General features: G+C 50.6%; 7 protein-coding genes across 7 annotated transcripts; 3 read left to right on the forward strand and 4 right to left on the reverse strand.

Annotated features, from left to right (window-relative positions):
* Window positions 1–185: 185 nt before the first annotated feature.
* Window positions 186–5,714, forward strand: pld3 (phospholipase D; the record flags this gene model as incomplete). The annotated part of the gene is made up of 3 exons (XM_057233364.1): window positions 186–5,527; window positions 5,587–5,655; window positions 5,708–5,714. The coding sequence occupies 3 exons, from the start codon at window positions 186–188 to the stop codon at window positions 5,712–5,714; spliced, it is 5,418 nt and encodes a 1,805-aa protein (XP_057082906.1).
* A 332-nt stretch (window positions 5,715–6,046) lies between these two features.
* Window positions 6,047–6,685, reverse strand: N7447_009103 (uncharacterized protein; the record flags this gene model as incomplete). The annotated part of the gene is made up of 2 exons (XM_057233365.1): window positions 6,047–6,230; window positions 6,285–6,685. 2 exons carry the CDS (start codon window positions 6,683–6,685, stop codon window positions 6,047–6,049), a joined length of 585 nt encoding a protein of 194 aa, XP_057082907.1.
* A 37-nt stretch (window positions 6,686–6,722) lies between these two features.
* N7447_009104 (Cys-Gly metallodipeptidase dug1) lies at window positions 6,723–7,795 on the reverse strand (the record flags this gene model as incomplete). The annotated part of the gene is made up of 4 exons (XM_057233366.1): window positions 6,723–7,403; window positions 7,450–7,517; window positions 7,567–7,598; window positions 7,647–7,795. 4 exons carry the CDS (start codon window positions 7,793–7,795, stop codon window positions 6,723–6,725), a joined length of 930 nt encoding a protein of 309 aa, XP_057082908.1.
* A 265-nt stretch (window positions 7,796–8,060) lies between these two features.
* Window positions 8,061–8,660, reverse strand: N7447_009105 (mitochondrial 54S ribosomal protein mL58; the record flags this gene model as incomplete). Its single annotated transcript, XM_057233367.1, has 1 exon — window positions 8,061–8,660. The coding sequence occupies one exon, from the start codon at window positions 8,658–8,660 to the stop codon at window positions 8,061–8,063; it is 600 nt and encodes a 199-aa protein (XP_057082909.1).
* A 406-nt stretch (window positions 8,661–9,066) lies between these two features.
* N7447_009106 (uncharacterized protein) lies at window positions 9,067–10,050 on the forward strand (the record flags this gene model as incomplete). Its single annotated transcript, XM_057233368.1, has 3 exons — window positions 9,067–9,826; window positions 9,879–9,971; window positions 10,016–10,050. The coding sequence occupies 3 exons, from the start codon at window positions 9,067–9,069 to the stop codon at window positions 10,048–10,050; spliced, it is 888 nt and encodes a 295-aa protein (XP_057082910.1).
* A 139-nt stretch (window positions 10,051–10,189) lies between these two features.
* N7447_009107 (cystathionine gamma-synthase) lies at window positions 10,190–12,166 on the reverse strand (the record flags this gene model as incomplete). Its single annotated transcript, XM_057233369.1, has 4 exons — window positions 10,190–10,318; window positions 10,368–10,410; window positions 10,456–12,071; window positions 12,122–12,166. The coding sequence occupies 4 exons, from the start codon at window positions 12,164–12,166 to the stop codon at window positions 10,190–10,192; spliced, it is 1,833 nt and encodes a 610-aa protein (XP_057082911.1).
* Window positions 12,167–12,420: 254 nt separating this feature from the next.
* On the forward strand, window positions 12,421–15,636 carry N7447_009108 (rRNA-processing protein UTP22; the record flags this gene model as incomplete). Its single annotated transcript, XM_057233370.1, has 1 exon — window positions 12,421–15,636. The coding sequence occupies one exon, from the start codon at window positions 12,421–12,423 to the stop codon at window positions 15,634–15,636; it is 3,216 nt and encodes a 1,071-aa protein (XP_057082912.1).
* Between the last annotated feature and the right edge of the window lie 78 nt (window positions 15,637–15,714).

Consider the following 15,714-nt stretch of genomic DNA (forward strand, 5'->3'; position numbering starts at 1 on the left):
ACAGCTGGGAGCTCCACTGTAAACTAATTTATGGTATGCTCCTTTTAATGTCAACACACGTTCTTTATCCCCTGGATTTTATTATTCAACGATGACAAGGATCAGTCTTTGATAGTGGATTGAGTATGTAAAAGTGGTTGACCCGTGAACTACAGCTGATCATCTTGCATCACCAGAATCAAAACATGTCGGCCTCTTCAGTTCACAAAGATGTGGAAACCGGCTCACTGAAGGTCGACACAAAGAAGCAAGAGCCTCTTTTAGCTTCAAACAAATCAAAATTGGCATCCCCGTTGCCTTCTCCCACTGAATTCAAGAAACCCGCTTCGATCAAGCAGACCCAGCCCACCCAACCCATCCAGCCCACCGATGGTCATGAAATAGGTGGAATACTAGGCGACAAGGAAAATGCACGTCCATCATCCTTGAAGCATGGCTCACCGAGAGGCAGGTCATCCATGAGCACGCGACCACCGAACCGGTCAGCCGAGGACCACCAACTATGGAGTCGCCATCAACGCCAGCCGTCTAACCCCGGAGTGTCTCCTCCATCCCGGGCCCCAAGTGTACAATTCAGAGATACAGATACTGAGGCTCCCGACCCGTCCCACTCCCGGCCACAATCTCGACCCCCCTCCCAACACGGTGACGATGATGATCAAGGTCCCAAAGGAAAGCAGTCGTTGTTCGGCAAACTGAAACTACTGGCTAGCGCACCTAATTTTTCGTCACACTCGCGATCTCCTAGCGGCGCGAGTACGGACTTCCGCTCAGCTCCAGGCGATATAGCTACTCCGGGGTCGGAAAGGGGGGAATTCCGCTTCCCAGAGCCCCTAGAAGAAGAGGGCAGCGAGATCGATGCCGATGCGGAAGAGAGCGGCGGTGAGCAACGTGATCCTCGTGAAAAAAGAAAAACACAACGACGACGGAAGGAACGGGAGGAAGAAAATGGCTCCAACACCGCTCCTACAACGCCTAAAACATCGCGCAGACCATCATTCCACTTCTCATCCTCCTTTGCACCCTTCGAGAACTATCGCACCAATCTCTTTCCCCGAAGAGCAAGCACTACGGACTTTATACCTCAACAACGTGAAGGTGTTTCAGAAGACGAAGGCCGTGAAAGGCTCAGCCGGCGGACGAGGAGCCGCCCGTGGGCAAATACTCGGATTGGGAGCTATACTGACCGGCACCCAGATGTCAATCCGGACGAACAACGGCCGAGTAACCTGAGGCGATTGACTGGGTTTGCCGGAGCGTCTGGAAACGACGAAAGCTTAACGGCGAGCTGGAGACGCCATCGGACTGAGCGAGGCACCAGTGCCAGTGCTCAGCGATGGAAGCAAATCAAAGCTGGCTTGAAACTCATTGGGCAGCGAAGAAGGCCAGAAAACACAGTGGACAATAAGAAATCCGCAGAGTTGCTTGCTGAACTCGCTTCGGCCGTGCCTGCTGCGCTTATACTGGCCAGTGCGTTTCAACGAGATGAGCACGGCAGCAGAAGAATCCCGATTCTTTTGGAGCAATTGAAGGTTCGTGTTACGGATAGCCGGATCGATTCCCACTCCGGTGATCGTCATCTAGTCTTCCGAATCGAATTGGAATACGGAAGTGGCATGACTCGCATGAAATGGATCATTTTCCGCACGCTGAGGGACTTTGCCAATCTGCATCTCAAGTATAAGCTTCATCTGGGAACTCAGAAGTACATTCAGCTACGCACGAGTGAGAACAGCCCAAGTCTCCCTCGATTTCCTAGAAGTGCCTTCCCCTACATGCGAGGTGTGCGAGGGCTCGAAAGTGAATTCGAAGATGAGGACGAAGAAGGCGGTTATGAGACTGGTGCGGAGGGGATGAGTGGAACAGAGAGGCCTGCGATGAAGAAAAAGCAGAGTCAACAACCACACCAGCGTCGGCCCTCTGGCCCGCTTGTTCGCAGAAAGTCCAGCATCACCAATCAAGAAGGAGACTCAGCCGCAGGACCTTCATCCACCCATGAAGGCGTGGCGGGAAGGAAAGAAACATACCCCGAGAAGCAGCGGAAGAAGCTTGAGCTCTATCTGCAAAAGATGATTAGATTCTTGATCTTTAGGGCTGACAGCAATCGCCTATGCAAATTCTTGGAACTGTCCGCTCTCGGCGTCCGTCTGGCTGCAGAAGGCAGTTACCATGGCAAAGAAGGATTCCTGATTATCCAGTCCTCCAAGGGTCTTGATTTCCGAAAGGCGCTCACCCCAGCTATGGTCAAAAAGCGCCATTCGCCCAAGTGGTTTTTGGTTAGGCACAGCTATGTAGTCTGTGTGGACTCCCCCGAGGAAATGAATATCTATGATGTCTTCTTGGTGGATTCTCATTTCAAAATTCAGACACAGAAGCTCAGTCTCCGCAAACAAAATCCAAAGGATCTTGCCAAATCTGCAAAGCAGTCTGCGAGACACCCTCAGCATCATACTCTCCGACTTGAGAACTCTGAACGCAAGCTCAAACTGCTGGCCCGGAATGAGCGTCAACTCCAACAGTTTGAAGACTCGATCCGGTTTATGGTTGCCAATACTCCGTGGATGCGCCCCAACCGGTTCGACAGTTTCGCGCCTGTGCGACAAAACTGCTTTGCGCAGTGGCTGGTTGATGCACGAGATCACATGTGGGTTGTCTCACGAGCAATCAACCAGGCAAAGGATGTCATTTATATCCATGACTGGTGGCTGAGTCCAGAGCTTTACATGCGTCGGCCTGCTGCCATCAGCCAGAAATGGCGATTGGATCGTCTCCTGCAACAGAAAGCTCGCGAAGGTGTCAAAGTCTTCGTGATCATGTATCGCAACATCAACTCCGCTATTCCCATTGACTCGGAGTATTCCAAGTTCTCTCTCCTTGATCTTCACCCCAATATTTTTGTTCAGCGATCACCAAATCAGTTCCGGCAAAATACTTTCTTCTGGGCCCACCACGAGAAGCTTTGTCTCATCGACCACACTATCGCATTTGTTGGAGGCATTGATCTGTGCTTTGGGCGTTGGGATACTCCTCAGCATCAATTGACCGATGACAAGCCTACCGGCTTTGAAACCACCGATGGTCCCAAAGATGCGGATCATTGTCAACTCTGGCCGGGCAAGGACTACTCCAATCCTAGAATCCAGGATTTCTACGACCTGGATAAACCGTATGAGGAGATGTATGATCGCAATGTTGTCCCCCGGATGCCGTGGCATGATATTTCTATGCATGTCGTGGGCCAGCCTGCTCGGGATCTTACTCGTCACTTCGTGCAACGCTGGAACTACATTCTTCGCCAGCGAAAGCCCACGCGGCCGACGCCCTTCCTCTTGCCGCCACCCGATTTCAATCCCGCTGATTTGGAAGCTTTGGGTCTTGATGGAACTTGTGAGGTACAAATTCTTCGTTCTAGCAGCATGTGGTCTACGGGAACACCCGATGTTGTCGAGCACAGCATCATGAATGCTTATGTGAAGTTGATTGAGGGATCCGAGCATTTCGTCTATATCGAGAATCAGTTCTTCATCAGTACCTGCGAGATCGAGGGCCGGAAGATCGAGAACCTCATTGGAGATGCCCTGGTTGAACGTATTGTTCGAGCTGCCAAAAATGAGGAAGCGTGGCGTGCCGTCATTGTCATCCCATTGATGCCAGGCTTCCAGAATACTGTGGACAGTGAAGGTGGAACAAGTGTTCGCCTTATCATGCAGTGTCAATACCGCAGTATCTGCCGTGGAGAGACATCTATTTTCGGCCGTCTTCGTGCTCTTGGGATCGAGCCAGAAGACTATATCCAGTTCTACAGTCTGCGAACTTGGGGCAAGATTGGACCGCAAAAGGCATTGGTGACCGAGCAACTTTATATTCACGCCAAATGCATGGTCGTTGACGATCGCGCTGCTATCATTGGATCAGCAAACATCAACGAACGATCCATGTTGGGTTCGCGTGATTCAGAGGTTGCATCTGTTGTGCGAGACACTGATATGATCATGTCGAGCATGAATGGCAAGCCATACCTTGTTGGTCGATTCCCACATACCCTGCGTATGCGTCTGATGAGGGAACATCTTGGAATTGATGTCGACGAACTCATGGAACATGACTTTGCTACTGAAGAAGAGCTACGTAAGATCCAGGTCGCCGAGGGGAGTGAGCGCCCAGTTGACAACCGAGAGCGAAGAAATTCGGGTGCCTCGGCCGTCGAGCGGCAAGATGAGAGGGAAATGGTTGAACGTCGGCATCGTGTCCAGGATGAGTTCCTTTCTCGCTCCGAGGACATGTATAGCTTCAACCACGATGTCGATTGGGAACAGGGTGCTAACCCTAACCTCAAATCGAGCCGCAAGCTCACTACCGATCCTCGCGTCACTGAAAATCCTGATCACAGGAAAGACGTGGAAGGTGATGGTCCCGATCACCTGAAAGCCGCTGCTCGGGCTGGATTAGTAGTTGGTCGTGATTCGGATGTGGAGGCCAACGGAAGAGAAGCACTGCTTTCACCCATCGCTCCTGAGGGGAAGGGTACTATTGAGCGACCGAGATCACCGCAGCAAAAGCCCCCTCGAACACCCTCGACCCGCAAGGACCGCAGACCTGGGTCATCGAGTGAGACCAATGTCGACTCTGAGCTCAATGCGAACACCACGTCACACGGTCATGGATTTAATGGATCGTCGAGCCGCGAGTCCGAGACTGGCGGTACCGGTTTGAACATACCGAGAGAAGAAAATGGAACCGCTCAGCAGAAACACCCGTCTGTTCCAGACCTCAAGCGTATCTTCATCGACAACGACTGCATGAGAGACCCGATCATCGATGGCTTCTACCTGGACACATGGCAAGCCGTCGCCGAGAAAAACACCAAAATTTACCGATCTGTGTTCCGTTGCATGCCCGACAGCGAGGTGAAGAACTGGAAGGAATACAAGGAATATGCCACATATGGTGAGCGCTTTGCAGAGATGCAGAGCCAACCAGGCAGCAAGCCATCCCAACCTCAACAAAGACAAAGTGGCCCTCCCCCACCCGGTGCTACGGTCAGCTCTCCTATGTCGATCGCTTCTCAGATGTCTTTCATCGCCCCAAGGGCCGAAGGACCGCAGGCAGACCCGAAGAGCCCCCAGAAAATTGACGAGAAGATCGGAACTGGGAACGAAGCTGGTCGTTCTCAGTCTGAGCAGCTGGTGAAGCAGGAGACGTTATCCTCTATCGATGAGAAGGCCACACTCAAGACGGTGTCGGATCCGAACCTGTTGGGCAAGGTTCCGAACGGGACCAGCGACGACAATGGCGTCGCCAGTGAGGATATCGAGAAACCACGAACAGCCTCGGCTCATGTTGATTACTCTGAAGCCGTGAACTTGAATCTGAACTCGGCGAGCCAGTCTCGGAGACGTAGACGCAGAGCTACAACAATTGGCTCAAAGCGTGACCCCCATGGCACAGATGAGTATTTGGACAAGGGCCGTGCGGAGGACCTCCTTAACCATACTCAAGGCCATCTCATCATGTGGCCTTATGACTGGTATGTCTCAACTTCGCTTCCATTGGACCTGAGGTTATGCTAACGAATTATTTTTCCAGGCTCGAGAAAGAGGAACAAGGTGGAAACTGGCTCTATGCTTTGGATCAGATTTCTCCTCTGGAGATCTAGTAAGTTGTTCCTCTTGATTGATTCTTGAATAGGATACTAACAGATATATAGCAACTAATCTCGAATTGCTTTGCACTTGACGGCGTCTTGCTCTTGATGCATTTTTATCTTCATTTTCCTAGACTTTTCTTGGTGGCTCCTTGCCTAGTCAACTTTTTATGTTGGCTGTGCTTCATGGGGTTCTTAATATCCCCCCAAAGTAGCGCAATATAAGTAATCAACCCTTTTCGAATACGGGGATAGCTATATTCTCCCTCCTAATGTCCTCCCTGTGTGATATATATGTAATACATATGTTATTCCAAGTGTTATTGATGAAATGGCTTGTGTATTGGTAAAAAAAAGACTTGAAGTAGCAGAAGAAATATCGAATCAATGATTATACTATATTTACGAAGAGGTAGGCTCCTCGGCAACGTAGTGCAGGTAAGCTCCCAGAAGCTTGGTTCCCTCAATGTAGTTTTTCTTGTCAAGCTTCTCGTTCACAGAGTGGGCGGCATCAGTCGAGCTTCCCATGGGGAGGAGCAAGACGTTCTTGCCGGTGGCTTGCTCGAAGGTCAATGTGACAGGAATACTATCGATGGTTAGCTGTGAAAATATATTGTTTAATGGAAGAAGAGAGTCATACCTTCCACCTTCGCGAGTCATATCAGGCTCGACTCCAAATACCTGCTGAACAGCCTTGCCAGCAGCCGAGAAGTTCCAGTGCTTGGGGCTGGCGACCCACCACTTGCCGTCGTGCTGCAGCCAAACATCCATAGTGTTCTTGCTGTTCAGTTTGGCGAACTCAGCCTTGATGTGGTCGAAGACCAGCTTGTTCACATCGGCGCTCTCCATGTTGGGCACGGTACGGATGGAGAATTTACCAATGACCTTGGCGGGAATGACCGTCTTAGCACCGGGGGCCGAGTAAGCGCCCTCGATACCGTGGATGGACAGAGAGGGGTAACGCCATCTGGCCATCAGAGTACGCTCCTTGGTGGGGTGAATACCTGTCTCGGAACCCAACGACTCGTGGAGGTTATCCATAGTGTAGCTGATGTTTCCATAGAGAGTCTGCTCCTCCTCAGTCAGGGGGAGCCACCAGGTCCATGAGACCCGGAATGAGGATGTTACCCTGGGGGTCAACCAGCTTGGATAAGACGTTCACCAGATCAGTCATGGGCTCGTGAGCAGAGCCACCAAAGACACCACTGTGCAGGTCTTGGGCGGGGCCGGAAATGCTGATGGAGTAGTAGTTGCAGCCGCGTAGACCGTAAGTGAGGCAGGGCTTCTCAGTGCCGAGCCAGTAGTTGTCAGAGATACATACGGCGTCTGTATCCTTGAAGTACTTCTTGCTCTCGGCCTGAATGAAGTCATCCAGACCCTCAGATCCGTACTCCTCCATTCCCTCGAAGCAGCACAACAAGTTGACGGGGAATTCGATACCAGCCTTGCGGTGGGCATCGATGACATTGAGCCAGCCCAGAACGGGACCCTTGTCATCGGTTGAGCCACGGCCATACATCCGATCCTTCTCATCAATGGTCAACTCAAAGGGCTCGGTGTCCCATCCATCTTCCTTTAGAGCAGGTTGCACATCGTAGTGCCCGTAGACCAGAATGGTGCGCTTGTTCTTATCGTTACCGTATCTCGCAACAACCACAGGTGGGAGCTCGAGGTGCTCTTTGCCAGGCTGCTTGCCCAATGGTCGTTGTTCGACCTCGGCCCCAAGAGCTGTGAGTTCGTCGGCAAGGAATTGGCCCATCTGGAAATATTAGACCCTGCATTTGTACGTCTGCTGGAAAACTCACGCGGAACACATCCGGTCGGTTCTCATCTTGAGCTGAGATAGATGGGATCGCAACCGCCTTCCGTAGACCTTGACTAGAATCAGCGAGAACCTTGGGAAGAAAAGCCGTGTTACATACGCTCGATGAAGTCGTTGGACGAGTCATCGACCCTTGTTGACAGTCAGTGGAATTCTCTTTCTGGCAATAAGCATACTTACTGCTTGAAAAAGGGCTCCAACTGGGGTGCCATTTTGGAATCACTGATATGGCCGTAGAAGAAGCGACGAGAGGTGAGAGGTGCACGAATAGCTGGAGAAAATCGAGAAGAAAAAGCCTTAAATGGAACGCGAAGGGGAAAGAGGGGCATTGCCGTCTTTGCCCTGAGGTAACCGGAGAGAGTCCAGAGGTGACTTCTTATCACGTAATTTTTTTCGGTCCTATCACACAGTAGAGATGTTACAGGGACCCGGAGGGACTATATTAGCTGCCTTTCGACTGAGACATACATATATTTCGCTTATTTTATGGATTTCTACGTTCTTTTGGCCTGTAGAAGATATGGTATGGAATACATAAACAATGCTGAAGCTAGAATACATGGATTTTCTTTACAAAGCAGTTTGTGAGTTGCTCTATGCGTCTCGGCCCCAGGCCTCCCGCCGCAGTTCACGGTCCTCTCTGGCCATGCGGCGCTTAGGTCCCCATCGCGATTGCACGGCCTCCAAGATTCGGGCCTGGATCTCTCTCTTCTCTGGGCTAGCCTGGCAGACCATGGCAATAAAAACGGGCGAGCAGTCAAAACGTTTGGCGAGCTTGTTTCGGCTCCAGGTCATGGGATCATTCATGCGGAGATTGCGGATTTCTTCAATGTCTGAAGGGGTGAGGTGGTATTTTCTTTCGGGCATAGACTTGTAGACACCGGGAAGATCGTCGGCGTTAGGGGTCACGGTGGAAGAAAGGATAGATGCTTTCCGAACATCATCGGCAGGCAAGAATTTGGATGGGGTGTGGTAGGCATTCGGAGCACTAGATGGCGGATTGTGGATAATGTGATCGTGACTCAAGTTAGATGGGTCAAATGAGGAGTCTGGCTTCACACGTAGTCGCTGCTTGGTTCGTCGGTATGAAGATTGGTTTCGGCGAAATCCTAGTGCCATAGAATCCGACAAGGAGGGAACAAGGAATGGCAATGTGAGAAAGGGCCGCTTCGTCGCGGCAAGGAAAGTCGCCATTGTTCTGGTCAATTGGAGGGGACGAAATTGATCAGAAACTGGAACAATAGAAAAGAAAGTGTTAATAAAACTTCATAGATATTGTTTATAGTGGTAAACCGACCTAAAGGTAACACTGAACTTGGGGCTGAAGGACTGGACGTGTTGGCATCTCTCGCGCTTCGAACCCGAACTTTTTCCCCTGGTCTCGTGACCCCCCCTGGCCAGTATTTACAATACCGTATTTAAATGTATCCAGTACTCCGGATGTCCTTCTCATCACAGCTCAAACAAAAGTACCGGATACAAAAGTATTTACCCTACGGGACCTGTCACCTGGTCTCGTGTCTCATGTCATCATTGAGACTTTACTAACCTCCCAATCTACTTTCTTGATGACCGGATTTTGATAGTTCATTTTATCGCAATGTCGGACTCTACAGTTCAGACAGATCAGAAGCCAAACACGGGAACGAGCACACGAGCCCCGAAGCCTGCTGCATTCACATGGGACAAGAATCAAATCGACACAGGCTGCATATCACCTGGAAGATCATCCGAAGCTCTGCAAACCCCAAATGATTCGACTAAATACATGAGACAACCCTCGCCCGAAAGCTCATCGTATCTGCCGCCCCGTATACATTCCCCCGCGTCTCAGATATTCGAACGAGATGTGCAGGAAGATATAGTGCCAGCACAGGCGTCGCCTTCAACACCTGCGCATATTCGAACCGAGAACTATATTCCACCTGTCCTAGAAGCATCCTCGGCCGCCATCACAGATGACCGCCTCGATCCAGATTCGGTCGAGATTGTCACACATAGCCTACATCAGTCAGCGGGTGGTGCATCGGGGGAGCAATCGATGTCATCATCAGGCATTGATCATCTTTTGGGCCAGGCCGATGCAGATGAACTCTCGTCCAGTTATGGAGCACTGGACACGACAGATGTACGTCGGCTGAGCTTTATTTCCTTTGCCGACGTTGTCAATGCCGAGCATGCAGAAACAAATGAAGCTCACCCTGGCGTAATATCTCGGGAGCGCCTAGGAGATTTCAACCAATCCTCATCTCCATTGCGCTCTCCATCTTCTTCGCATGGGCTTGGCACTTCCCCGCCAACAAGCATTGCGACCTCCTTTAGGGGGCCTGATATGTCTCCCACTCGGTTCCCTACTGCTAGTACTACCCAAAGTCCCGTCTCTTCCAGTTTTTGGGGGAGATCTCAATGTAGAAACCATGCGACAGGCTTTGAGAAAGACTGCCAGTGGAGACCTGGGCGTTACAAGCCAGGCCGTGAGTATCATAGGGGATGATCCGCTAGATCGTACGTTTTAGCAGGTTAAGCTGTTTCTGATTGGCGTTGGACAGTGAAGGGCTCGGAGCAGGATCTCGTTTTCTTCTAGTACAGTGTGAGAAGCTATGGCATTCTGCTTTATATCGTGTGATCTACCTCAATTTTACGGATTTGGATATCCCAGAAACAGAAAAAGTCCAAGTCCTTGTGTAGAATTCACAAGCTAGCTTTGATTGAACTGGGATAGACTATGCACTTGCTTGCCGAACACTTTGCACTGCGTCCAAGGCCAGTTGTACCCTGGCACGCAGATCAGATACCTCTTCTAATCCAACACTGATTCTTACTAGATCCGGATCGACATCGAAGGATCTCGCCTGACATATGTTAGCTAGGGTCTGGTCAACATGCGAGCGGTGTACATACCCAGTCCAATTCACCGTAATGAGCCAGGAGGACGTACGGAGAGCTGAAAAGTTAGCAAAACCCAAGACAGGAGCGCCTGCGTACTCACCTCAGCGTAAAGTTGGTCCCAAGACTGGGTCCCTTCAAAACCTCGATGGTGTCAAAAAAGGCAACCGCCTCGGCTTGGGAGTGGAACGTGACAGAGAAAAGACCACCATAACCACCATTGGCATTACGGAGGCTATCATATAGTGGTTTCGTGGGGCTGTATTTTGGGTAGTAAACTTCTTTGACTGTGAGATTGTTAGTATAACTCCCACTCAAAGGAAATGGATACTTGCCCAGCGGGGACTCCTTGAGCATAGCTGTAATGTTCTCAGAGGTAGCATTGATCTGTTCAATGCGAGAGATAAAATCACGGCTGTTTCTCTCCAGGAAAACGGCATCCTCTGCCCAGTAGATATCTTCGTAGTCCCGGTTATAGGTTTCCTTGATAGCTTCATAATACTGTGCGTGAGGGTTGAGCACAGCACTTCCTCCCATGACGTTGCTATCTCCGCTGAAAATTTTGGTCAAGCTGCTGACAACTATGTCTGCCAGGTGCAAAACATTGATGTTCAAAAAGTTGCTGATGGTTTCGTCGACCACCACGGCAAAGCCATACTGGTCTGCCAAAGCGCGAATTCGTTTGAGGTCCGGTGTTTTCAGAAGAGGGTTACCTGGTGCCTCCGTAAAAAGCCCAAGAAAACGCTCACCAGCCTTCAATCGAGATTCCAGATCATCCAGATCTTCCGAGGAGCCGTGGCCATAGAATACGCAGCCTGGCCCCCATTTTTGGAGAATCTTCAGTGTATCCGTGTAAGGGAAACCAAAACAAATTGACGGTAAATCGCCTCTAGTAGCAAGTAAGGCCTGGTGAGCGTTAAAGATGGCGCTCATGCCCGAAGGGTAAAGAAGGACATCCTCTTCAGAGATTCCGGCGACTCGACCTTCCGATGAAGCTGCCTCCAGGGCCTCTGGTAGTTCAACATCGGCTGTCAAGACACCCGCAATACGTTTGCGAACAGCCAGCTTGGCCTGATTGGCGAGAGAGGTGCTGAGGTTTCGGCCAAACCGCTCCTCAATAAATTGAGCATAGTCGCGACCGTCTTCGGTGTTTGATTTGGGAGGAGATCCGCCAACAGAGCCCTTTCTCGCTCCACCGACGCTTTGGTATCTGCGGGGTCCCTTGCAAGGACGCTGGGAGATTGACTCCGCAGTCGCAAAGCCTTTGTCTTCCACCAAAAACCCATCCTCCAATGCTCCAAGGCAGAACTCACCTCGTCGACTGGAGATGCCATTGCCTGAGTGTTGCCATACTTGCTTGGTAATGGATGCGTATTCTTTTGGGTAAATAACACACGACAGAGAAGACGTCACTGTTGATCCGGCTTCGGTATGTGGGGATGGGACGAAGTTGATAATCCGTGCTTTGTATGCCTGCTCTGCGGGGATTTTGCTAAGCAAAAAGGAGTGACAGATGCGCGCTGGCTTCACCGATGCGAATAGGGTTGCAGACTCGAGGTTGGGGTCACCGACTCGGCGAACAATCTCCTGGGCGAGCTTTTGGATAATAGGATGGACGAAGAATCGAGGATATCCGCATTGCATCTTCTTTATAACCCAATCTTCTCCTTCTTCGTAGCCAACATTTTCTCTCCATGTTGGAAGCGATACACTGACGGCCTTGTAAATGTTAGAAGAGTCATGGAGGGGTTGCGGGGACTCAACCATACATGATCAGTGTTTGGAGGCACAGGTCCTCCCAAAGCCTGCAACATTTTCAATTGAGATTAGAAACCACGAGAAAATGTAGGATCTATTGTAGAGATTCGCTTCAAAATGAATGAAAAAGGAAAAAAAGAGTTTCTCTTAAGGTTGTAAATGATGCCATACCTCTCTCCACTGCGATTTCGGCGATGCTCCGGGTACCTGATAAATTACAAATGAGTCATCAATACCGTACCAGATACAATACCGTTATCGCCAAAAAAAAAATCTCGGCCTCTACAGTAACAACTGCTACGCTCACGAAATGTCGGACCACACATCCAAGCGCAGGAAGCTCAGTCCTTCCCCGGAGAATGCTGTTACTAGCTCTTCAACGAAACAGACATCGAAAGTGACCGAGAAGCGAAACCCGACTCGAGGCAAAGATGAGCGCTCCGCAGAGCTTGCAATGGCCAGCGGCTTTTACAAGTCCAGTTTCTTCAAGCTGCAAATGGACGATCTGCTGGCAGGATTGAGACCTAACTACAGCAAGCAAGTCTCAAAGGTTCAGGAAACACTACACAAGATCAAAACTGCCATTGAAAGCCTGCCCGAAAAGTCTCCGCAATCTGTCCCCGATGCCGAGAAGGAGTTACGCGCTTCTGGTCTGGTCGTTCCATGGCCTGAGCCTCGGCCGAGCAAGGATGTCAAATACAGCATGGCATACGCAAAGCCAGCGAACATCAACGTGGTAGGTAGCTTTGCGCTAAAGACAGGTGCTCGCACTTTGGAGTCGCGCCCAATTGATCTGGCAGTCACCATGCCAAGCTCGCTCTTCCAGGAGAAGGACTACGTCAACTTCAGATACTTCCACAAGCGGGCCTACTATATCGCGTGCGTGGCCGCTGGAATTCAAGACCTCGCGAACACCCTCGGGCTTGATATCAAATTTGCCCCTCAGGATGGAGACAGTCTCCGTCCTCTCATCTTGTTGGAACCGCGTAAAGCCGAATCATCCAGGCCTACAATCCGAATTCTGACCGCAATCGATCCTACGTTGTTTCCGATCACAAGAACGCTTCCCCTGAAAAGCAATATCCGCCAGGCCTCGAATAACTCGGAGATCGGCGAACCGACCTCGTATTACAATGCCAGCCTCCGTTCCGATGCCACAGTTTCTCTCTATCACAAGTCTATCTACTCGGCCTCCAAAAAGTGCGATTCATTCAGCGATGCTTGCATTCTTGGCCGCACTTGGCTGCAACAACGTGGCTTCCATACCCCCTTCCAGAATGGAGGCTTTGGTGGTTTCGAATGGACTGTACTTCTGTCTTTACTGTTTGAAGGCGGTGGTCCGGCTGGACAACCGGTCCTGCTACCATCATACAGCTGCTACCAGATTTTCAAGGCCACCATCCAATTTTTGGCCGGCAGAGATTTGACCACTCCTCTATTCTTCGGCCAAGAGGTCCCAGTTCCTTCCGGGGTGCCTGTTGTCTTTGATGGCCGCAGAGGGTTGAACATTCTTTACAAAATGACGCCTTGGTCATACACAACACTGCGTCACGAAGCCGCCATCACCCTAAAAATGCTCAACGAGTCACGGGAGGACAACTTCGATAAGGTTTTCATTCTCAAGGTCAACGAACCAGCCCTCAGATTTGACCGTTTGATTTCATTCCCCAAGTCATTCAATGGAGACACGCTCCGCGCTCTTCACGAACAGAATGCTTTGTTTAATGTTCTTTCCCGGGCTCTGGGGGACAGAGTCAAACTTGTCTCTATCGTTAGCCATGCCATTGATTCGTGGTCAGTTAAATCCAAGCAGCCCAAGCGGTCGAGCCAGGGTGTGTCTGTAGGACTGTTGTTGAATGCTGAAAATGTTGGACGAATTGTCGACCACGGTCCGGCTGCAGAAGAAAAAGAGGAGTCTGCCTCGTTCCAAGCTTTCTGGGGTGAAAAGTCGGAGCTTCGACGATTCAAGGATGGCAGCATCCTGGAGAGTCTTGTGTGGTCTGACGAATCGGAGACATCTATCATCTATCAGATTTTGGAGTACATACTCCAACGGCACTTCAAGATCACCACTGATGAATTCGCATTTGTTGGTGATGAATACGACGAGCTTCTCAAAGAGCATGGCGATGGTATTCTGGCATACTCCAGCCCTGCTTTCCAGTCAATTGATGAAGCCTTTAAGAATCTTGAGAAGTCTATTCGTGGCATGGATGAGGTGCCACTGGAAGTTCGTCACTTGGCCCCGGCCAGTTCGCTTCTTCGTTACACCTCCCTTAGGCCAACGGGAGCCACCGACGTTGTTCTTCAGTTTGAAAGCTCCTCACGTTGGCCTGATGATTTTGCCGCTATCCAAATGACCAAGGTTGCGTTCCTTTTGAAGATTGGGGACTCTCTGGAATCATCGGGTGCTGCTTCGTCTTGCCGTGTAGGCCTCGAAAACGAATCGAGCAAGGTGATCAACAATGCGTATTTGGAAATTCCCCATTCCTCTGGCATGTTGTTCCGGTTGAGGATTCACCACGAGCGTGAACAGATCCTACTCGAGCGCAATCTCAAGGACCGAAATCTGAGTCCCCGAGAACGAGAAGAGGCCGCCTATGCCCTCTTCGCCTACAAGAAAACGTTTGTCCAAACTCCGCGCTTGACACAGGCACTCCGAAGTCTGTGCACACGCTTCCCCTTGTTGTCGCCCACCATTCGTCTCACCAAACAATGGTTTAATTCTCACCTGTTTACTGCCCAAATCAGCGACGAGTTGATTGAATTGCTGGTCATTCGCACCTTCACTCAACCTAACCCCTGGGAATGTCCTTCGTCTGTCATGACCGGATTCCTGAGGACTCTCCACTCCCTCTCTCGGTGGGATTGGCAGCAGGAGCCGTTCGTTGTTGACCTGGGAGGTGAACTCACCCCACAAGTGACGGAAAATATCCGCACTCGCTTCACAGCCTGGCGCAGCATCGACCCTGCGATGAACAGTCTGGCCCTGTTCGTCGCCTCCGACCTCGATACTGAAGGAGTGACCTGGACCCAATACGAGATGCCTTCGAAGGTCGTGGCTGCTCGGATGTCCAGCCTAGCCAAAGCAGCAGTAAGCCTGCTACGAAGCAAGACCCACGATATGGATGTTTCCGAGCTGTTTGATACCTCGCTTGCTCCCTATGACTTTGTTATCCATCTTCGCCCAAAGCTGTTCAACGGTTCCTCGGCACCCAAGTACAAGAACTTGGCCGAACCCCGTGCTGGAATGATGCAGACCATCAAGTCGTTTGTCTGTGATGTCCAAGCCTGTTACAGCCAGAGCATTTTGCTCTTCCACGGAGACGATCGTTGTGCAGTGATTGCTGGCCTTTGGAACCCGCAGACCCTGAAGTCACGAACCTGGAACCTGAAGACGGCGTATTCGACCGCCCCAGGTGACACAGAGGGCGAGGTCGTAATCAACCAGACTGCTATTCTGAACGAGATTGCACGGTTGGGCAACGGGCTCATCGAAAACATTGAGGTCCATGCAGAGGAATAGATCTTGTCTTGCATTCAAGATGTACATTACCTTACAAAATAGTTCGAGTATATATAGCACTTACGAATTGCGTTTTTG

Source organism: Penicillium robsamsonii (genome assembly GCF_028829455.1).
Source record: "Penicillium robsamsonii strain IBT 29466 chromosome Unknown utg000005l_segment0_segment0, whole genome shotgun sequence".
Classification (NCBI taxonomy): Eukaryota; Fungi; Ascomycota; class Eurotiomycetes; order Eurotiales; family Aspergillaceae; genus Penicillium; species Penicillium robsamsonii.